This window comes from Gymnoscopelus braueri (genome assembly GCF_963280865.1).
Source record: "Gymnoscopelus braueri genome assembly, chromosome: 15".
NCBI lineage: Eukaryota > Metazoa > Chordata > Actinopteri > Myctophiformes > Myctophidae > Gymnoscopelus > Gymnoscopelus braueri.
This window is the reverse complement of record NC_137620.1, coordinates 37,629,859-37,653,276: the sequence shown is the minus strand read 5'-3', so window position 1 is coordinate 37,653,276 and position 23,418 is coordinate 37,629,859. Positions and strand designations below refer to the sequence as shown.

Below are 23,418 nucleotides of genomic sequence, written 5' to 3'. Positions count from 1 at the left end.
AGAAACTTACTTCAAAAATGTATGTTTTTAAAAAGTGGAAGTGAACGGTACGCTGACGCCTCTGAACCGTTTGTCTGACTGTGCCCTCAAGTTTTCAGGCTGCACTGTTGGCATGTTAACAACCAACCATGCTGAGTAATTGATGACATTGACCCTGGCCATGCTCTCTGCAGGTGTACCCAAGGTGACTGTGCAGCCTCATACACCCAGAACTACAACCATGCCACCTAAGAAGACTACAACTCCCACCACCACCACACGCACCACCAGGAGGTCCACTACTACTGCCCGGCAACCTGTTATCACGACAACCACCGCCATCCCCACAACGTCAACAACAACCACACTAGTTACGACTACGATGACTACACCTACTACTACTGCACCACCTACTACTACCACACCACCTACTACTACCACACCACCTACTACTACCACACCACCTACTACTACTGCACCACCTACTACTACTACACCACCTACTACTACTACACCACCTACTACACCTAGTACTACAATTATTACTACTACACCTAGTACCACTATACCTAGTACTACTACTGCTAGCACTACCACACCTGCTGCTACTACTACTACTGCTGCTACAACTACACCAACACCTACGACCACTACCATACCTACAACAACACAAACTAGTACTGAAATACCTGCAACTACCAGCCCAGCTACTACAGAACTGGAGACGACTCCTGTTCCGACAACTACTGCTATTATCACTACAACTATTGCTTCTACAACGCCTGTTCAAACTACAGCTGCTAGTACTACACAACCAACAGAAACTACACAACCTACTACCCCAACGACAACGGTAATAACTACACAACTGACTACTACTGCGGTCGCCGTGACCACCACCAGTCCGCCAACCACCACTTCCTTGGCAACCAGCGCCCCTCCCCCTCCCCCCACCACCACCATTAACAACAGGATCCACAAGGACGTGACTCAAAGAGACAGAGGAGACGGACACAGTAAGAACACGCACGCACGCACGCACGCACGCACGCACGCACGCACGCACGCACGCACGCACGCACGCACGCACGCACGCACGCACGCACGCACGCACGAACACACACACACACACACACACACACACACACACACACACACACACACACACACACACACACACACACACACACACACACACACATACATACACACCACACCAGTAACCTGTTACCACTAGCCTGTTACCAATTAACAATGGCATTTAGCAGACACTCTTATCCAAGAGTGAGATCGGAATGAGCAGAGACTAGAGTAAGCATGAACTCTAGTCAAACAGGGTAAATAATAGAGGAAACTTGATTCCAGATAAATAATGAACCCATCATCTGTCTAAGCAACATGCTATCTAAACCACATTCTTAACATTTGTGGGTAGAGAAAAACAAAAACAAATCTAAGAAGCAAAAACGTGAGAACAAGTAACCAAGATACTGTATATCTGCAGCTAGCATCAAGAAGGGGTACAGGGGGGGGGGGGTGAGGTGGAGTGTGAAGAGGTGAGTCTTAGATTAAAGGAGTAGTTCACCCAAAAAATGACTTATTTTCTATCAATTACACACCCCATTACGCATTAAATTCATGGAGATTGTTTCGTTTTCGTCGTATTCCTAAGCCAATAATTTAATGACCGGTTGCCTCTCCGGTAGGAGACTCAAAGGAGACTCTTTGAGTCTCCTACCGGATACATTAGCATCTTTCCGCCGGTCATCAAATTATTGACCTAGGAATGCGACAAAAACTAAAAAATCTCCATGAATTCAATGCTTCATGGGTTGTGCAATTGATAGAAAATAAGTAATTTTTTGGGTGAACTACTCCTTTAACAAATCAAAGGTGCTAAGTGATATTTTATTTTGCTAAAATGGATGATGAATAATGGAGTGAGTCTGCAGTTCTGACTGCAATGGGGAGTTTGTTTCACAGTTTGGGAACCAGAAGGGAGAAGAGTGTAGGACGTGTGAAGTGTTTTCGGGAAGTCTTCAACATTACCGTGGTAGCTGATCTAAGTGAGCGGGAGAGGTTGTAGGGTGGGATCATGTCTTGAAGTAATAGGGGTGCCATGCCTGGTAGGCCAGCATCAGTGTTCTGTAATGGGTGCAGGCAGCAATCGGAAGCATGAAGGGAGTGGAAGAGGAAGGAGTTGTGAAAATGTTGGCTGGTTGAAGACCAGGCGTGCTGCAGCATTCTGGACCATTTGGAGGGGCTTCAGTGAGCATGCTGGGAGGCCAGTAAGGACTGTAGTCAAGCTTAACCATCAACAGGCTGTTACCAAATTACCAGTAACCTGTTTACTTGGATCCCAGGTTTGTTTTCTCAGGATTTCATTGAAGTGAAAGGTGTATAGAAGGGTTGGTAAGACAGCATGGGTAGGAAACCTTCCATAGCAGCAGGTGCACACGTAAATAATGTCCACATTAAACTACCGCAGTGAATAATGGGTCGTATTTGTTTATAACATTTTTTGGTGAGCACCTGGTCGTAAAAACACAGACTCTGGTCCTGTCACCACTCAATCACAGTCTAGCCGTGCCCCAGTGAGTGAGCAGCTCACTCACACCTTCTGTTTCCAATGATGTTTCTCCACACCTCCATTTAGACTGGAGTGAGATTGGAGGGCTGAGAGGGAGATAGTGTAGGAGAGACAGACAGTAGGACAGCTGAGAAGGAGTAGAGACAGGCAGTATGGACACACAGTGTAGGTATTGTTTTTAATACATAATTTCACCTTGTCTCGTGTAGGACATTAGGTAATTCAGGACAGCTAATATTAATCATTACTGTGTGTGTGTGTGTGTGTGTGTGTGTGTGTGTGTGTGTGTGTGTGTGTGTGTGTGTGTGTGTGTGTGTGTGTGTGTGTGTGTGTGTTTGTGTTACAGAACCTCGCCCGCCGGGTCACAACCATGTGTTGGAGTTTGAGATCGAACCAGGAAACACAGCTGACGACCCAGGTAATAATGTGTGTGTGCGTTCATGTGCATGCACGCATGTGTTTATGTGTGTGTGTACAGAATGTAATTTTACTCTGACAAACTCAAAACTGTTTCATGCCAGATGCTGTTTTACCGATGAGTCATTAACTCATGACTGCTGTGTGTGTGACTGTGTGTGTGTGTGTGTGTGTGTGTGTGTGTGTGTGTGTGTGTGTTGCAGCCGCTGGTGTACTCCAGTGTACCTTTGAGCAAGGCATGTGTGATTGGCTGTCAGACAGAGAGGGGGACATAAGCTGGCAGACCGTACACAACCCCACAGGTAACACATCCATTTATATTTAACCTCATTACATCCAGTATTGTTACTAATATGATCTTGCTGTCATATTGTATTGTTGTTTTAGCAGTCTATGTGGAACATGTCCCACAAACATTTCACTGCATGTACCTTGTAGAAATAAATCCTCTTGATTCTGGATTGCTATTAAAGGCCATGATGTTATCTTCTGACAGTGTCAATAAGAGTTAGATTTTCCAACTGGCTCCACTGGTTGTACGTGCAGCTCTGATTGGTCAAACAACTGAACCCTAGCATCCCTATTCCAGGCATGTCATAACAGACGCAAATTTGGCAAAGATCGTAAACGTTTTGGGAAGAACTTGTAGATCAGCTATTTTCACTATTTGACGTATAACAAAGTATACAGGGTTTAACGGTTTAAAGGCTGCTTCAATTGCCTGCAACGTAAGTTTAATCTACTCTCATTAACCGATGGCCACGACTCAATCAAATGTCTACTGAACATGGCCACACATAGCAGCTTTTAAATAAAAGTTTTACTTGACCCCCCCCCCCCTCTCTCTCTCTCTCTCTCTCTCTCTCTCTCTCTCTCTCTCTCTCTCTCTCTCTCTCTCTCTCTCAGGTGGGCGGTATCTTTCTGTCCCTGAGTTGAAGGCGGGACAACGGAGCATCCGAGGCGCTCGATTGGCTGTTACCCTAGCCCCTGCCTGGAACCAGAGCGATGTGTGTTTCTCCTTCTCCCATTGGCTGACGGGCCACCATGTGGGCGTGCTCCAGCTGTTCATCAGGAAAAGGGGCCGTGGTCAAAGGTAGGATGATTCCAGTATAAACAGAAAGGTGGTTACATGGTTACCAGCAACTGCCTGCATCATCCTAGCAACCATCTTAACAACTATCTGGCAACCACCAAGTAGCCACCTACCAACTCCCTAGAATCAACATACTGTAGCACACCATAGAAATGCCCTAGAATCTACCCACTACACACTAGCCTATCAACCCAGTAGAATCTGCCACATTAACACCACATTAACACCCTTGCATCCACCAATTACACCCTAGAAACACCTTAGAATCCATAACACACCCTTGCAATGCCCTAGAATCCACCTGGCAAACCCCAACAACGTCCAAGCAACAAACTGCTGTTGAGATGGTAGCAAGTCCTTGTCTGATTGGATGAACATGACGTCTTAACGTCTTACTGTGGTTGGTTGTTGCAGGTATGGCCACGCCCTCTGGAGCCGGACGGGCAGTCATGGGTGGAGACAGACACAGGTCACAATGTGGGGGGTGGAGAAGGTAAGACGCACACACACACACACACACACACACACACACACACACACACACACACACACACACACACACACACACACACACACACACACACACGTGTAGGCGCGCACACACAAATGCAAGAAATCCCTTTCTGACAGTTCCTTCATTCATGGTTCATTGTGCGTGTGTGTGTGTGTGTGTGTGTGTGTGTGTGTGTGTGTGTGTGGGGGGGGTATGTGTGTGTGTGTGTGTGTGTGTGTGTGTGTGTGTGTGTGTGTGTGTGTGTAGGTGTTGTTGAAGGCAGAGAGGAAGGGACGAGGACAGATCGCCATTGATGACATCACTGTTAAGGGAGGAGCCTGTCGGTGACATCACATCAGGGGAGGGGTTATAGGCACAATCCATGCACTCTGAGAGGCCTGTTGCGCACGCACTCATGCACACACACACACACACACACACACACACACACACACACACACACACACACACACACACACACACTCCAGAAGAAAAACAGTATGTTAAAGTTACAGTTAATGCATTTTTATAAACTGTTTATTTATTTTATATTATTTTGCGTTTAGCAGTTTTACTTCAAATGTTTGCGACTGCTGAATTTCTATAGACACATTTTTCAGTTCAAATATAACGATATATAATCATTACGATAATGAATAATGTTTGATTAGTAACAGAAACAGTATAAGAAACTTTATAAGAAACACTAAACGTACAACAACACTGTCCATTGGAACTCACTTGAACACTACATATTTATGTTCCTAAATATAAAATGTAAATAATCATAATTATGTATGTGAGAGATAGGAGTCTTGTCTTCTTAAAGGTTTCATGACGTTCAGTTTTACCACACATTAAAAGTCTTTGTCATGGTCCTTCAAACGTGTATAGAAAGTTTTAACAAAAAATTCCACTCCATTGATCCATGGCAGGTGTTTTTCTCTCACATTTCTAAAGCCTTTTCAACTGCAATGAAAAAGAAATCTTTGCCTGCGGGTGTCGCTGGTGAGGGATTTTGCCTGTCAATCATCGCCTCTGCTCCGCCCCCCCCCAAAGGAAAGGATAGGGGAGGGGAGGGGCGAGGAGGAGAGTGGGCGGGATTAATCGGCTGTGACCTCACTGCCGAAGGGCCAAGCTCAGATTACTTTTCAGCCTAATTATTCAGAAAACCCCAGACCACAGAAAATCCACTGAATGTTCATTTTTTTTGGGTGTAATTGAGGTCATAAAACCCCCCAAAAAACATAAAAAATGTGAAAATGAATGTCATAGAACCTTTAAGGCCTATATACATTGTCGTACAATGAATTAGCGTTTTTTTTTAACTGTTTATAATAATAAAAATAATAATTTCTTAAAGAAATAAGAAATATTGTTGTTTTTAGATTTTACATTTTTACACTTTTTTTTTTTTTTTAACCAAAGTGATTAATCAGAACTTGCTGTTTGGGGTTGTTAATAAGATTGTGTTACAAAAGGTTGGTTTCCATGGTAACTGGGGGCTGTACCATCAGACAAACAAATGTCTGTAGGACAATAATCTCACAACACTATTGACTTTATTGATGACAATATGGATAACATTATTGATCAGATATCTGATATTAATCACAATGTTCATGCTACTTGATGCAGGAATAACATGATAGGAACTGAACAATGATTATGTCATGTTATAGATTATATGCTATATACTGATTATCATGTAATTGCCATATATATGCCATTTCATATATTGATTATGTGTATTAATATACACGTAATTTATTATGTTCTATATATTGACTGTTTGCGTTAGTATTAATGTTATTGATGCTATTGATTATGTGTATTTGTATTAATTTAATTGATGATGTTGGTTATGTTTATTGGCATTAATGCTATTGATCAGTTTCTTTATTGATGATGTGTCTGAGTATAATTTGGACAGTTTTGTTATTTTTAATTTTCTTAGTTTGTTTTGTTACCCCACTTTCTCTCCAATGTAGTCGTTATGCCAATTAATTCCTCCCCAAACGCATGTGTGTGTGTCACTGCTGTTGTAGCTTATTGACTCATGCACCTGCCAGTGAGGAGACCCCACCGGGAGGACGTAGAGCCTCCGTCCTACACCTCCCGCCCAACACTCCCTGATGACAGGTGCCGCCCCAGCCTGTATAGGAGGTTTTGCAGTGACAAATATGACCCTCACCGCCCGGCTTGCCTCCCCCGAACACGGGTCAATTGTGCTCGTATATAGACGCTAGACAAAGCCGGACGCACCGCGGTGGATTCGAACCCCCGGCCCCCCCGCGGTGGTGGGCAGGCACTTTACCACTGTTGCGCCACCTGAGCGCCGTACAGTTTTGTTTATTGATGATGTAATGTTATTGATGTTATTGTTGTTATTGATTGTGATCTAGAGCAGTGGTTCTCAACCAGTGGTCTGGGGACCACCAGTGGTCCTTGAGGGGGTTCCAAGGGGTCCCCAGCAAAAGGTGTTAATAATACATTGCTTGTACAGTACATCTGCTATTTTTGAACATTTTCGAAAAATCTTGTTTGAAGAATTTTGTTGAATTTTGATTTTTAAAACAAGTCTTCGCTTCTGGGGGTCCCTGGCACAAAACATTTTCAGATGGGGGTCTGCGGCCAAATGTATTTCAATTTAGGGGTCCTTGGCATGAAAAAAGGTTGAATACCACTGGTCAAGAGGTAATAGTAGATGTTTGCTCGGCTGAATCAGCCTGTGTTTGAACAGAATGTTGAATAAATGAATAAGGAATAAATAAATAATTCAACGTGCACGTCTGCTTGCTGTGTGCCGTGTCACAAGTAGCTCAACAAATTATAATTAGTGAGTTATAATTGGTTAACAATTACACAAACACGGGACTACCACTACTTGAAGGGGTTCCAGGTGGTCCCCAGTTAAATGATTGATTGTTACGGGTCCATTTGGTTACATTTGTACACTCTCAGGGTTAAATTAATACAAAAGTGTAGGTTTTTATTGGGTGTGGATTGGGGTCCTAGAGGTAAAAATCATATTGAATGGGGGTCTGTGGCCTAATGCATATCAAACTGGGGGTCCTTGGTATTAAAAAGGTTGAGTATCACTGCTCTAAAGGTCGTGACACACCGAAAGCGACACTGACGTGCGTCAATGGGGAAAAAAAACAAGAAAAATAGATAAACTTCTGTTGCTGGCTGCACACTATAGCTCCCTTTATCAAACTTTATTAAATTGTTACAGAGAGTGACGTTTCGAGCCTATATGCTCTTTTTCAGATTCAATAAAAAATTGTTCAGAAATGTTCAATATAGTGAAAAGTGTGACGCGTCCCACCCTGACACGTGGTGAGCTTTTAAGACTGGCTATTTTCACTATATTTGAAATAGGGCTTAAGTGTTGAAGTTGTTTATGTAGCTGTACCTGTCAACCTTAGGGAACGCACAGCTGCATGGCGTCTTCCAGTTACGAGAAACGCCAGGTCGTTGTAACTTAATTTATCAGGAAATTGGCTACAAATCTGGGTAAACAATGACTTTGCAATATTAATCAACCATGATTCGATGGGAGTGTGTGCCTAATGGCTTCCCCGGGTTAGCCAAGATCACTGTGAAGCCAATAAGTCACGGTGACCCGAGATGGGAGAATATACTCCCAGCTCGGAGAAACAAGAAATATAACAGATTGAGACGCCAGGAATATTGCTCAATGGTTTATTTCTGGGTATTAAGATGCCATCAGTGCAGGATGGGGTTTTGGGGTGAAGGATAGCTCATTTTCCTACTATCTCTGCGATGCGACGTATTGTGAGCTTGTAGATCTGCTATTTTCAAAAGATTTGTATACATGTTGAACTTGTGAAATGGGACATTCTGCATAATGAGTACTTACTTACTTTAGTACATTTTGATGCCAATACTTTTGTACTTTTACTCAGGTAAATTTTGATTACCCGACTTTTACTTGTAACAGAGTATTTCTACACTGCAGTATTAATACTTTTACTTTAAAGTAAAAAGAAAATAGTACTTTTTCCACCACTGCTCATTACTTAAGTAAATGTACTTAGTTGCTGTCCACCACTGGCCACGCATCAACTCCCTAATTGGACAGCCCTGAGAGACGCGTCAACAAGGTTTTAATTTGTCCAATTGACGCCTCCGGTGTGGCTATACGGCCGTTGTAAACAATGAGAGTGTTTGTTTGATGACGCACACGTCTGCCGCTCTGCAGAGTGTCAGGAGCTCAGCAGAGGTAGCAGACAGGAAGAGGAGGTGAGACGCTATGCAGTGTGTCAGGAGCTCAGCAGAGGTAGCAGACAGGAAGGAGTGACAGGAAGAGGAGGTGAGACGCTATGCAGTGTGTCAGGAGCTCAGCAGAGGTAGCAGACAGGAAGAGGAGGTGAGACGCTATGCAGAGTGTCAGGAGGAGCTCAGCAGAGGTAGCAGACAGGAAGAGGAGGTGAGACGCTATGCAGTGTGTCAGGAGCTCAGCAGAGGTAGCAGACAGGAAGAGGAGGTGAGACGCTATGCAGAGTGTCAGGAGGAGCTCAGCAGAGGTAACAGACAAGATAACAGACAGGAAGAGGAGGTGAGACGCTCTGCAGTGTGTCAGGAGGAGCTCAGCAGAGGTAACAGACAGGAAGAGGAGGTGAGACGGGTGCAGGTGTACAGGCCCCACCCCCATACCTAACCTCTGACCTCCGACCCCTGACACCACTTCAACACTCACACTGCCTGGGGCTGGAGAGAGAGAGAGAGGAGAGAGAGAGAGAGAGAGAGAGAGAGAGAGAGAGAGAGAGAGAGAGAGAGAGAGAGAGAGAGAGAGAGAGAGAGAGAGAGAGTTGTTTAGATGATCAGGTTGCTGGAAGTTATGAGATCTTTATATAACATATTAAACATGAAGACCCTACCCTCTGTAACATTCCTGTTCTGCCTCTGATGTGAACCCTGGTCTCCTGTGCAAGTACTGACATTTTTAACACTGAACTAATAGAGCCTGCATGGCTGCTTGCTCTGGGGAGAAATTTAGATTTGACCCTCAGGCAGTGGGTCTCTACCACTTGTCAACCAGTCGTATCAGACCAGACACAGGATCTAAATGTCTCAATAGATGAGCAGGGAGACTATAAATACAACCACTTCATGATAACATTCCAGGAAAGGGAAATGCTGTAGTTTATATTAGCTTGGAATCCCCATTTCTGTAATGTATTTATTACAGAAAAGGGGGTTTGTATACACCGTCAAAATAGAAAGACAAACATAAATATGTTTTCTTTACCCCCCCCCCCCCCTTTTCTATTTTCTCCCCATCCCATGTCCATACTGTCAACAAGACAAACATTGAATTATGACAAGAACTAAGTAAAGGGAAAACAAGTACTAAAACGAAAAACGAAAACTTAAATAACATAACAGATGACAAACTAATAACTAGGTAAATGCATACAGTTGTAACACATAACCTTGTAACCGGATGTTTGGTGTGGGGCACAGTTTTACAGCACCAGTTTACTGTATACATACAGTAAATAACAGAATACTAGTCAATCGGTCGGGGTAACACAGACCATGAAATATCAGCCTTCTAGTCAGTCGGCCGGGGGTGACCCAGACCATGAGGGAAGATGAATAAATAAATCCCCATTTATTTAATTCCCATTGATGATGGCACTGGTAGACAGGTTTCTGAACTGTGCACAGCCCACCAATGAAATGGTGCCATCGTATAATGAGCATTAGTGAGGACCAATTACATTATGAAGACAAGGTGGAAACAGGTGCTACTTTGAGCAGTCATTCAGTGTCTGTTTTGAGCTGTGTGTTGTGGTTGCTTTGTGTCCAGATGAAGTCTAATGTCTCAGCTGTTAAGTCTATCAAAACATCCACGGAGAGATGGGAGGAGTAGATGGTGTTGTAACACCTGCTTTTAGAGAGAGAGAGAGAGAGAGGGGATGTGAGAGGTGGAGGGGCAGGGAGATGATTGGTAGTTTGAATAGATTCCTCAGTTTATAGGTGCGTGCATGTGTGTGTGTGTGTGTGTGTGTGTGTGTGTGTGTGTGTGTGTGTGTGTGTGTGTGTGTGTGTGTGTGTGAGTGAGTGAGTGAGTGAGTGAGTGTGTGTGTGTGTGTGTGTGTGTGTGTGTGTGTGTGTGTGTGTGTGTGTGTGTGTGTGTGTGTGTGTGTGTGTGTGTGAGACAGCTGTTGTTAATGATTTAAGGGCAGACCCTCCTTGTTAACCCTGTAATTAAAGCAATAAATACAGTACTCTCTCTCTCTCTCTCTCTCTCTCTCTCTCTCTCTCTCTCTCTCTCTCTCTCTCTCTCTCTCTCTCTCTCTCTCTCTCTCAGTCAGTCAGTCAGTCAGTCTGTCTATCTGTGCCTGTCTCTCACTTTTTAATATTCATTTGAACTACTAGGTGCTGTAATATTTTTGGTTAAAACTAAAAGTATTTTTTATAAAACAGCTCTATATTGTGATGGTAATCATTGCTATAGAGTGCTTGTTCAGTAACATGGACCTCCCTGTCTCTCCAGCTCTTCAATAAACAGAAAATACATTTTCCAAGTGGGTTACGCATTTCATCCAATCAGGAGAGAGAACCATTCATTAGATAACATTTTGTAATGCTTTAGTTCTAGTTTTTTTTTGTGTTCATCACCTCCAATTTAACTTGATCCTGTATGAGTTCTCACTCTTGATTGGATTAAATTGGTATCCTGACCTGATGTTTTTTTTCCTATTATATTAAAGACTGGACAGACAGAGTCTGTGGCGTAAATACATTTATGTATACTAAAACTGGGGGCCTTTCAAATTAAAGGGATATTTCACTTTCAAAGTTGCTTGATTCAGTATTTAGATATTTGATATTCATTTTATCAGACACGCCCCGTTCATAGTCATTCAAACTAAAATTAAAATTACCCCAAACATGTTTTAAAGTGAAATATCCCACTGCTCTATAGCAATGATTACTGTAATAATATAGCATTATTCATCATCCATTTTAACAAAACAAAATATCTCATTTAGCGACGTCATACATGATACTTACTTTCCATGACCTTTGTCCTCTACCTCCACACAAGAAGATCCTGCTATGTAGCTCAATGGTGTCATCTAGTGTTTGTTAAGAGTAGGTAGAACATGTGCACAATCTTCTGCAGTAGTTCTCAAAGTGGAGGAGCCCTTGAGGGGATTCCAGAGGGTCCTCAGCTAAATGAGTTAGTATAGTATCATGATCAGTTTAAACACTTTTACTCAATTTCTTTTTTTTTTAAACTATTATCTAAAATAGCAGATCTGCAAGCTTTGTGTGACAGTATGTCCACTCAAGCAGGATGTCTTTCTTTCCACAATTAAAAATAAATCAACTGAATTATTCAGTTGAATTATCAACTTATTTTCAAGTTTGGTTTGTTAAAAATGTCAGACATGTAGTTTTGTTATGGTATAGGATATGTGGTTAAATATAAAATGTGTGTTTTCATACCAAAACACCTCATCTTATAGCATCAGTAATGGTTATAAAACAGAAATAGGTTTTCGTCTGAGGTACTTCTAGTGTTTGGCTGAAAAGTACCCAGCATGCCATGTTACACTAGAAATGATAACACAAAAGCCATTTCAGCTCTTAAACAACTTTTATACTTTGTGCAACATGCACACATCACATCCCTGCAGTATAGATACAGTAGCCTACAAACCTACATCTTGACCATGCAGTGCTTCTCAAAGTTTGGTCCAGAGACCTGTAAGGGTCCATGTGGACCCCTGGTGGTTCCCGGACCCGACGTTGAGAAACAGTGGTTTAAAGATGTGACTTTGTGTTTAAAGTTTTGAGAAAACGGGTGACCGTTTCAGGAAGTGTGCAGAAAAACTGTAAGTGAAATGTGTGCAGATCAGCACGTCTGCACAAATAGGCATTGTTAGGCCTGCATCTGCATGGTAACGATCTAGGTTGTATGTGTGACGTCACAACAGCTTATTTAAGGTGTTGCAGTCGTGGGAAGATTACTGTAGAAAGTTGAGACAGACGGGCAGACGGACGGACGGACGGACGGACGTATAGACAGAGGGACGGGCGGGCAGAGAGACGGGTAGGAGGACAGGAAAAGAAAGAAAGAAAGAAAGACAGACAGACAGACAGACAGACAGACAGACAGACAGACAGACAGACAGACAGACAGACAGACAGACAGACAGACAGACAGACAGACAGACAGACAGACAGACAGACAGACAGACAGACAGACAGACAGACAGACAGACAGACAGACAGACAGACAGACAGACAGACAGACAGACAGACAGACAGACAGACAGACATGTCCTGGACGGTGCACAAGAAAGGCGTACCAGGGAAACAAAGCTTGGTTGCTGTGGCAGTAGGTGACAAGGTGTACACCATGTCACCTTGTCCCGTGGACCACCGGATCGAGGTACGTGTCTTCCACACACTGTACTTGCGCTGGATGAAGTGTCCCCCAGTGACGACTGGAGGAGGAAAATGTCCCCTCGAGGCTATTCCTACAAGGCCCTACAACCACACAGCTGTGCTCATAGACAATTGCATCTATGTCTGGGGAGGGAATCCTCACTGCAACGTGCTTTATGCATTCGATGTCGACACCCACGGATGGTTCAAGCCTGATGTTTCTGGAACGTGTCCGGACGCGAGGACCAGGCACTCGGCCTGTGTCTTGGGGAAGGTCATGTATATCTATGGGGGACTAACTAAGTGGTTAAAGCACACTAATTGCATCTACAAGTTGGACACCGTCACAATGGTCTGGTCTTTAATTAACACCAGCACTCCATCACCGTTTCGGGAAGGTCACTCTGCCACCATCATCGGGACAAAGATGTTTGTGTTTGGGGGAAGAGTGTTTTGGCAACACCCCTATGGCATCAGAATGTTTGACACAGAGAAGTACAGCTGGCGGAGCATTTCTTCTCAGTACCGTCCAGGAATTAGGTGTCATTCGCCCTTTGCCCACAATGGAGAGCTGTACATATTCGGTGGCCACAGCCTAGGCCGCACCATGAACGATCTGTGGAAATTCAATTCGGAGACCCTCTTGTGGAGGAAGGTTGAGCCCAGGGGGAAAGGCCCGTGCAGGATCTCTACGGTGTCGTGTTGCACGGTGGGAGATCGTGTCGTCCTCTTTGGAGGAAACCGCTGCAAGTCCGATCACCTGTACATCTTGGACTTGAGTCCGAGTCTAAAGACGTTATGCAAGGTGGCAGTTATTCAGCACGGTCTGGATCAGGCGGGACTCCCACACAACATCAGGTGGGAACTGGAAGCCATGACTTCCAACAGGAAAAGAAAATATGGCATGACCCTCTAAAGAAAACTAAAACACTGGAGAGACGGACAGATGGGCAGACGGACGGACAGGCAGACAGACAGAGACAACCAACAGAGCTTGTAATTGTTAGATTAGATTAGATTAGAGGTGCAACGTTACAGTTAATCAAACTATAATCAATTTAATTGATTATTAAAATATTAATTATTATTATTATTATTATTAACTTAATAAAATAATACATTTTGATAATCAATCACTATTTTTTGCATGTCATTATAGGCAACAAAAATAGGCTCAACAACTCAACAATTAAAAGATAAATAAATAAAAATGATCTTTAATAACTAGATTATTCAATTAATCAAACATGCCATTGCTAGAATAACCACTAAGAAAATGTATCCCAAGGGAGATTATCGTGGTCTCAGCAGGTATATATATATGTACACAGTAGCAAACAGCACAGAATAATTCACAGAAGTAGATTATTATAGGACACAATAAAAGACACAATACAACTAGAAAAAGTGCTCCTCGGAGCACTGCCAGACCCCTAGTGGTTGAAATCTGAAGATCAGAGCACTATGTCACGCTAAGCTTGGCCAATCAAAAAGAGGGACATGTAAGAAAACGTTTTCGTCCATATATGGATGAAAAGGGGACCGACAAAGCCTCATGTAGGCCTGACCCCCTTTTCGTCCATATATGGATGAAAAGGGGACCGACAAAGCCTCATGTAGGCCTGACCCCCTGGGTCTGGCGAAAAGGGACATAGTACACAAACGACGGGATATGATGTCACAATACAATTTTTTAAATTATTATTACAAAACACACATTAACCACTTCAGCCCCTATATACATTTCGGCCATTTGAAAATAGCCGATCTACAAGCTCACAATGCATTGTGTGACGCATTGTGAGCTTGTAGATCTGCTATTTCCAAAATATTTTAATACATTTAAAAACTTGTGAAACAAGTCAATTTTGAACTTGGGACTTTTACTTGTAACAGGGTATTTCTACATGGCAGTATTGATACTATTACTTAAGAAATCTCAGACGAATAAAAATTTAACTCACCATCATTTTATATGGCTTTTTGACAATCATTGGCGGCCATTTTGAATTGATACCAATTAAACATATTTTCACAACCAAGATTTCTTAGGACTTTTAGTATGTTGTTCTGGTGACTTAATAGACGTGGCCTGTGAAGAAAATGGACTATATGCAGAGGTTTCACCTTACACCACCAGGCACAGATTTGTGCCATCATTAGTTTGGGTGTCACTGTTTGATCAAGACACTGGAATAGTAGGCAGGCAGGCAGGCAGGCAGGCAGGCAGGCAGGCAGGCAGGCAGGCAGGCAGACAGACTGTTTGTTTGATTAGAACAATGTGAGAAGCTAAATGGTTCAAATGGTGTTGATTTGAACTGTTTGGTTGCTACTATATGTCTATGAAATTAATTCAAGGACCCCAACGGAAACAAGTCCGCAAGGACTTTTTTGGTCGGACCTTTTAGACACAAGTATTATAAATGTAACTGTGTTGTTTTACATTCTTTTGCCTAATACAATTTTCAATCAATCAATCACCATCATACATATTCAACTCAATCAATTGTCATGCCATGATGGCTGCACAAAAAAAAGTTGTATTTTTAATTATAATTTGGTCATTTTGTAAATAAAACACCTTGCCCTTTTGTATCCTGATGTTGTCAGTCCAGGCCAGATGAAGTTCTCTATCATGTCAAGACTATCTTCAGGCGAATTAATCGCATGGAAAAAAACACCTCCGGTGCCCGCATAACTGCGTTAGAAACAGCCTACAGCATTCAGCTCTGCTGCACCGGCACAGCCGGCGTGTCCTTCGCCCACGAGAGAGCCGAGTAGAACAAGATGTAGGCGGCCGGGGACTTGACCGAGGGAGTGGAGATGCTGGTCACTTCGTCGTCGTCAAACTTGAACCAGCTTTGTTTGAGACTGTTCTTACAGTAAGCCGTGTAATGGCCGCCGTCCAGCCCCCCGTAGTGGTTTGACACGCCGTACAGGCTGTATCTCCTGAGGCTCTGCGCGGGTCCGATGACGTACCGCGACAGGTCTAGGCTGTCGAGAGGGAAGTCGACCGACGTCTGCAGCTTCTGCTTCCTCGGGCCTTCGTAGGAGAAGCGTTTCAGGTGCACCAGGAGAATGGGAGGGACCTTCCAGATCTCCAGCTTCTTGGTGGACTCTCGGTGGGCCTTGCAGTGCCCGCAGAACACCTTGTTATTGAGGGTCAGGCGCTCCTCCTGGGAGAACATCTGGAGACAGTCCTGGAGCGTGCAATCGCTGGCGGAGGCCAGGGGCAGCGACAGGTACATGAAGGTCTCGAAGGTGCGTGACTTGCGGTGGCAGGTGAGACATTGCACGGTGGACTTGAACTGACCCTGGAACAGTGCCACGATGATGGACTCGTTGAGCAGCTTGTGTTTGACCCAGGCCAGGTCCGCAGCACTCTGGTCGTCCAGATGGTCGGTGTCCTCCTCCTTGTAGCGCTTTCTGTTATCTGCCTTATTGAGGTCCTCATGGAGGAGGTCCATCAGGAAGAGCAGCAGCTCTTGTGAGTCCTGCTGTTCGTAACCGTAGAACTGGTTATTTATCTTGCCTATGGTGTTCTTGAAGTCCAGGGGGCTGATGCACTTATACTGACCCGACCAGAGGGCTTTCATGATCTCGCCAAACTCCTCCGCCACCTCCCCCTTATGGCCCAAGATATTGGCCTCGTTGATGTCCTCCTTGTAGAAGTCCTTGTTGAAGTATTCGGCCATGGCGCCAGTGCTGCACAGACACTGAAGGATGGAGTTCATATAACATGTGTTGCCCAGATTTTTTAGCCCCGTCATTGATGCACCCTTGCCTCCATATATAGGATTTAGGTTGGGGATTTTGGCATTCGATGGCTGGACAATCTTCAAATTGGGAAGGACTTTAATGCTGGCAGGTTTGGTTTCTCTGTTGATGGTGGGTATGGTAGCTGGGGTGGTGATAGCTTCCTTCCTCTGCGCCTCCTCCCTCTGATCTTGGCTGATATCACGGGTGGTGTCTGACTCCCCCGCTGGATGCGGCTGTTTCTGTTTAGCTGAGAGTGGCGTGGAGGGGTGCATCTGGGGATCATGGCCCTCAGGAGGGAAGAGATGGACGATGTTAGATGGGGAGTGGTAGAATCGGTATGTACCCGTCACAGAGTCCAGGAACTTAGTCCAACCTGGAGCCAAACCTGGAACGCTTCTGCCCATGACCTTTTTCCTGGCTCTGGTTAAGTCCTCCGTCTCAATTTCACCCATAATGTGGTTGGGAGCAGGCGAGTCCAGTGGCATGTCTGAGCGTTGCTCTTTCACTCTACTTCCCTTCTCGTCAGCCTTCTGCCACTGAGGCCTCTTCCTTTCCTGGTGTGTCTCATCCTCTTCTGTCACATTCTCACAGTTTGCCTCCTTCTGGAACCGTTCCTTCTCTCCCCTCTCCTCTTCGGTGCAGCACTCCTGCGTGCGCTTCTCCTGCTCCTGCCTGGCATTCTCCATCACAGCAGCGGCATCCTCCGACAGGGAGCTGCTGGCCGGTGGTTTGACCGAGCGATCAGGAATGACTCTGCCATTCTGGGCCAGGTTCTTGGCTGAGCCATTCTGGTTTGGTTTAGTATCATCCAATGGCTTAGTGGTACGGTCAAACAGTGGGATGGCCTTGGCTGTGATGACTGACAGGCTAGGTTTACCATTGTCAGGTACTATGGATAGGTATCCATAGGCGTCAAATGGTTTTGGCAGACTGTCTGTTCCCATGGATGTTTCAGGGGACGGCTGTTCCGCTGCAGCAACTCCATTCACCAGCAGAGGGGCTGTAGGGGCCTGGCGCTCAGGTTCAAGCTCGTCTGGCTTCCTTTCCTCGAGGGATGGGTAACTGAGGTTTAACAGAGGGGGTGTGTTGATGACGTTCTGTCTAGGAGGCTGGACTTTAGCGTTGGTGGTGCACATAGGGTAGAACAGCAGCCAGTTCTCATAGCCCCCCTCCAGTACCATGGGCTCACTGCGAAGGATGGTGAAGCTGTCCCACTTGTACAGAGCATCTTTGAGGCTCTTTAAGGTGGTTCCAAGTATCAGATCAGTGACTGAGCTGAACCAGTCCAGTAGGACTATGTGGTCCACAAACCCTCGTCTCCTCCACTGTTCTTTGGAGACTTCCGGAAGATTGGCCTCAATCTGGTTTACAGTCATTCCTGGGCTTATGGCCTCTTCAGGTACACTGATGATGCAGGTCTGGCCTGGGATCTGAATGTGGGATTCCTCAAAGTCATTCACGCTACGGGCGTCCATGACGAGAAAAGTCTGGTTCTTCATCAATTGGAATAGTTTCTTTGCAGTGATCCCTCCTGCAGGTGCATTCTTAACCTCTGTCAGCTCTCCCTTCTTGTCCTTTGTGTTCGCTGAGGGTCCTTCTTTCTCAGACATATCCTCCCTCTTTTTCCTTTCCTCTTGTCTCTCTTCCTCCTCAAGCTTCCTCCTAACCTCGGCCTCCTCATACCTGAGTTTGAGGCTTTTCTTGAGCTTCTCTGCCTCTTCGATGGCTTTCTTTTGATTTCTTGGACCCAGTAGGGACAGATAAAAGTCCTCGTCTTCCTTGTAGTCTGGTCTCTGTTTAATGATGTCAAATACATTTAGGTATTTCATATACATGACATACGCCTTCTCCTCATCTCTGTCCAAGCGACACTCCTCTGCTGACTGAAAGACTTTAACGGCACTCTGGGCATAGGTTCTGGTGGGGATTTTCTGTTCTGGTTCGACGTCAGACAGTTTCCTGAGGTCTCGCAGAGATTTTCTTTGAAGCTCTTTGACCCCAAGCAATGCAACCATCTTCATGAGTATGTTCAGGCAAAGCTCACAAGCAAGTACTCTGATGTTCACATGCTCTTATGGTGTTCTCTAGCTTTGTTGCGTACACTTGTTCAGCTACTTTGTTTAACAGCCGACCCCTGATTGCCAGACGTCCTGGAACAAATAAGGATATAGGCCCCAATGTCACATAATGTAGACTGAGATATCAGAAGAAGTCTGACGTCATTAAGACATCACTGATGACATATTTGATGACGTAGCATAAAAAACAAGATGGGATCTAATAAGGGTGTGTGTTCCCTCTTTAACTTCTGGGACCCCCACTTTGATATACAATAGACCACAGACCCCATAACTATGACAATGTACAATTGGGTCCATTTGCACTCACACTCTCACAGTAACAGATCCGTAAGGTTCCATTTGATTCCTGACTTGATCATTTATCACCCCACTTGAAAACCATTGATCTGTGCTACAGTTGCCATTTGTCATTGACGTAATAAACCACCTTACTGTCCACTTTAGTGGAGACTGTGATTGGTGTATGGGATCAGCTGACCCCTGAAGCTCACTGTGATTGGGCGGTCTTTGTGGACTTTCATGCCAGCAGTGGAGGTGCGCAATACAACGAGAAAAAAGTAAACAAAACAAACAATTAAAAAAGTTGATTAAAAAAATATATATATATATATACCTTCCAGGAATATTGCCTTTCTTTAAAATCTTATTCTAATACAATACAAAAGTGTTACTTTATAGCTCCTATATGATGCAAAGATAAAAAAAACTGTTGTCCAACACAATTAGTTGAAAATGTAAACAGAAACCTACATGAGCTTTACAGCGTTCAGAATGACACAGCCAGTGAAAACCGGAAAACCTGTAAAAAAATCTTCATCTTTCATGTCAGTGTGGGACATGCCAGTGTCATCAGTGAAATAATTCAAAAGCATGTGGAGTACATACCAATAAAGTCCAACTGAAAGTGTATGTTTTGTATTATCTGGTACTTACATGACTGACAAAGATGTATTATTATCATTATCAATTATTATTAATTAATTATTATTTGTATTTCACTGTGATGTTCTAACTCCATTCAGCTGCAAATTCAAAACAATGTGAATACTTCCACAATGTAACTGTAAGGTTGACCTCTCTGCCTTCTGTCATCTCTCTCGCTGACTGAGCTGCAAATGCACACTGACATGGCCACCTGAACATTTTCCCTGAATGCTCAATAAGTAGGAAATAAACAGTTGAAAAAGTAACTGATTACTAAACAAATGCATTACACCACTTGTAACCAAATACTGTAAAAAAATATATGGACAGCGTTACGCCATTGGTTTCTACAGGCCGTAAATGAAGCCTATTTTTCAGTGATTTCAAATTTGCCATCTTTCTATATCCGGTCCAGAAATGCTAATGGAAATTAATGCTATTGGCTGCAACCGCAGGGAGGGCAGGTCTATAGTATTTATGGAAGCTATAGGAAGCAATAGTATTTATGACAATGTTTATTAAGGTAATAAAGTCAAGTGTAAAGTTCAGCCAAAAACCTATCCGCTTGAGTAGAGCCTAATTGCTTCTGCAACCAGCAGGGGTGAAACAGTGAGACTACAGGCCATTCATATGAACTGTCACACTTCCTATATAACCACAATTTACAAGACGGATTCTAGTCCATTGTTTGTCACGCAAAAAAGGCTATCTGAATATTCCAACACGTTACTTTGTAACGCATTACCCCAACGCTGGTCAGAACATATCATAAGGCCAAGGATGAACAGCATCCACAGGTCAAGGAACTGTCACACTTCCTATATAACCTCAATTTACAAGACGGATTCTAGTCCATTGTTTGTCACGCAAAAAAGGCTATCTGAATATTCCAACACGTTACTTTGTAACGCATTACCCCAACGCTGGTCAGAACATATCATAAGGCCAAGGATGAACAGCATCCACAGGTCAATGTTTGTCACAAGACAGCTTCTTACACCTGGTACATATGATAATACAAACAGTAAGGCTTTAACTACCAATGTATAAAGCAATGATTCCACACCTTGCAACACTAAAGACTGGGTAAGGAGAAAGGTAAGGAGAAACTTGACCAGACACAGCGTCATCTTCAACATCAACTGGAACAGATCTCTAGTGGCCGTACTGGCCGTACTGGCCGTACTGGCAGTGACGAGCACATTTCTGTTGCTTTTGGCAGTCATGGCTGCCAGTTCCCACCGGATGTTGTGTGGGAGTCCTGACTGCTCCAGACCGTACTGAATAACTGCTAGCTTGCATAAAGTCTTCAGACTAGGACACAAGTCTAAGATGTACAGGTCGTACACTGAATCACCCGATGAAGTATTTCCTCCAAAGAGGATGATACGATCTCCCACCATGCAACAACACATATTATACATTGGATATGGGCCTTTCCTCTTGGGCTCAACTTTCTTCCAGCAGAAAGTCTCTGTATTGAATTTCCACAGATCATTTAATTTCCGGTTCAAGTTGGTGCCACCAAATATGTACAGCTCTCCACTGTAAGCAAAGGCTGAATGACACCAGCGTCCTGCTGGAACAACCTGAGCAGAGGGTGTGTTCAGCCAGCAGTTGGTCTCTGTGTCAAACACTCTCATGTACCCGTGGCCCCCAAATACAAACATCTTTTTCCCGATGATGGTGGCAGAGTGACTTGACGAAGCAGGTGCCGGAGTGCCTCTGGGGTAAATTACAGACCAGGCCATTGTGGTGGAGTCTAACTTGTAGATGTCATTAGTGAGTCCAGTCAGATGTTTGTATCCTCCATGGATATATATGACCTTCCCCAGGACACAGGCTGAGTGGCACCACCTCACCTCTGGAAAGGTCCCAGAAACCTTGGGATTGAACCATCTATGGGTGTCAACATCCAATGCATAAAGGGTGTCATGGGTGTCAACATCCAATGCGTTGCAGTACCCCCCTGTGTACGTAACACCCCACCAGATGTAGATAATATTTTCTATTAGCACAGCTGAGTGGATGTTGCGCATGGAGGTAGCCTCAAGGTGGGGTTCTCCTCTTCCTGTTGTCACTGGGGTCAACTTCATCCAGCGTAAAGACACTGTGTTGAAAACATCCACATCAATCTGACTGATGGTCTTCCAGGAACGAACCCCATAAAAGCAGTACACTTTGTGTGCCACTGTCACAGCAGCATGGCTGTTTTTTGTATTCTCTCCATTCAGATGCACCGTCCAGCAAAACATTTCTGACACCAGCTCTTCTTCCGGTTAAGGGGAGTTTTTAATCGCCACTGTATAGCTACATAAAATGCTTGCTCCGGGTGGGGGGACGACGTCGGCTCTCTGCTCCTGATACAACTTGTTCTGACTTGGCACTAGAACTCAAAAGGATTGACCAGTTGCTCTGTGAAGAATGGAGCACTATAGTGCACGCTAACATATTTATTGGTACAGTGGCAAAAATGTCAAGTGAAGTTTGGCCAATCCGCAAAGACAGGGGGTTGTGTTGGCCAATTACCTCTTTCGCCTTCCTCTTCTCCTCAGCTCCATCTTCAGCATCCTTCTCCCAATGAAACCCTCGTCCCTCCTCTGCACATGTCCAAACCATCTTCAACCTCACCTCTCTTGTTCTGTCTCCAAAACTTCTAACCTGGGCTGAGCCTTATTATGTAGTAATTTCTGATCTAGTCACTCCTTGTCACTCACTCCTAATGCGATTCTGACACCTCCAGCTCCACCTGTCTTTTCGGCAGTGCCACCGTTTCCAAGCCATACGGCACGGCTGGTCTCAACATGTTCCCATCTCTCACTACATATCACAATGTTGTCTGCGAACATCATAGTCCCTGCCAAACTTCATCTGTCAAGCAAGCTCTTGATAATACTTTTCATTCAATATTTATTCGTTCAATATTTATAAAAACCCAGACACACTGAAGCACTTTTCGTATTTTCAAAAATGGCAAAAAAAAGCAGATCTACAAGCTCACAACGTGTCACAATGTGACTTGTTATTAGCTTGAAGATCTGCTTTTTTTTGCTACTTTTGCAAGACACTGTAACACAGAGTAGAGCATTCATTTACAAAAATACATAAAAAGGTGCAATATGGAGATACAAGGTTTCTGCCCGACATCAATGATATACTAGGAGGATAGTAGGCGAATGACGGGTCACAATCCAGACTACAAGTTGCTGTTATGTTTGAAACAGCAACAGATGGAACGGAAGAGGGAAGGTGTTTTTATCCACACACACCCTAAAATGAAGAGGAAGCTTTTTATCCACACACACCCTAAAATGAAGAGGAAACTTTTTATCCACACACACCCTAAAATGAAGAGGAAGATTTTTATCCACACACACCCTAAAATGAAGAGGAAGCTTTTTATCCACACACACCCTAAATTGTGACCCTAATGATGTTGGTAAAGCAATAAGTATGGCCTTTGACCTCCAAACACAAGACAGCAAATGATTAGGGAGGAACAATGGTTTATTGTTCCAAAATGCATGTTTTTGGTGTTACAGTATATATTTTTTAAAACATATAGTTTACAGTACATGTGTGTTCTGTTAACATAGGGCCTCTCCTCTGTAGACTCCTTCTTTCCCCGTCCCCCCTCTCCTCTCTC

The 23,418-nt window shown here is 44.0% G+C and overlaps 2 protein-coding genes across 3 annotated transcripts in view; one reads left to right on the top strand and one right to left on the bottom strand.

Moving 5' to 3' along the window:
- The window catches only part of LOC308101908 (nephronectin), a 16,674-nt gene extending 10,196 nt beyond the window's left edge, over nt 1–6,478 (top strand). For both annotated transcript variants that reach the window (XM_080451448.1, XM_080451447.1), the window contains 6 exons: nt 174–995; nt 2,916–2,987; nt 3,190–3,288; nt 3,893–4,079; nt 4,494–4,572; nt 4,840–6,478. In XM_080451448.1, coding sequence (XP_080307574.1) covers nt 174–995; nt 2,916–2,987; nt 3,190–3,288; nt 3,893–4,079; nt 4,494–4,572; nt 4,840–4,920 — 1,340 coding nt within the window. In that variant the 3' untranslated portion in view covers nt 4,921–6,478. The remainder of the gene's footprint in view (nt 1–173; nt 996–2,915; nt 2,988–3,189; nt 3,289–3,892; nt 4,080–4,493; nt 4,573–4,839) is intronic.
- Nucleotides 6,479–15,731: 9,253 nt separating this feature from the next.
- LOC308101510 (ubiquitin carboxyl-terminal hydrolase 8-like) lies at nt 15,732–18,782 on the bottom strand (the record flags this gene model as incomplete). Its single annotated transcript, XM_080450930.1, has 1 exon — nt 15,732–18,782. The coding sequence occupies one exon, from the start codon at nt 18,780–18,782 to the stop codon at nt 15,732–15,734; it is 3,051 nt and encodes a 1,016-aa protein (XP_080307056.1).
- Between the last annotated feature and the right edge of the window lie 4,636 nt (nt 18,783–23,418).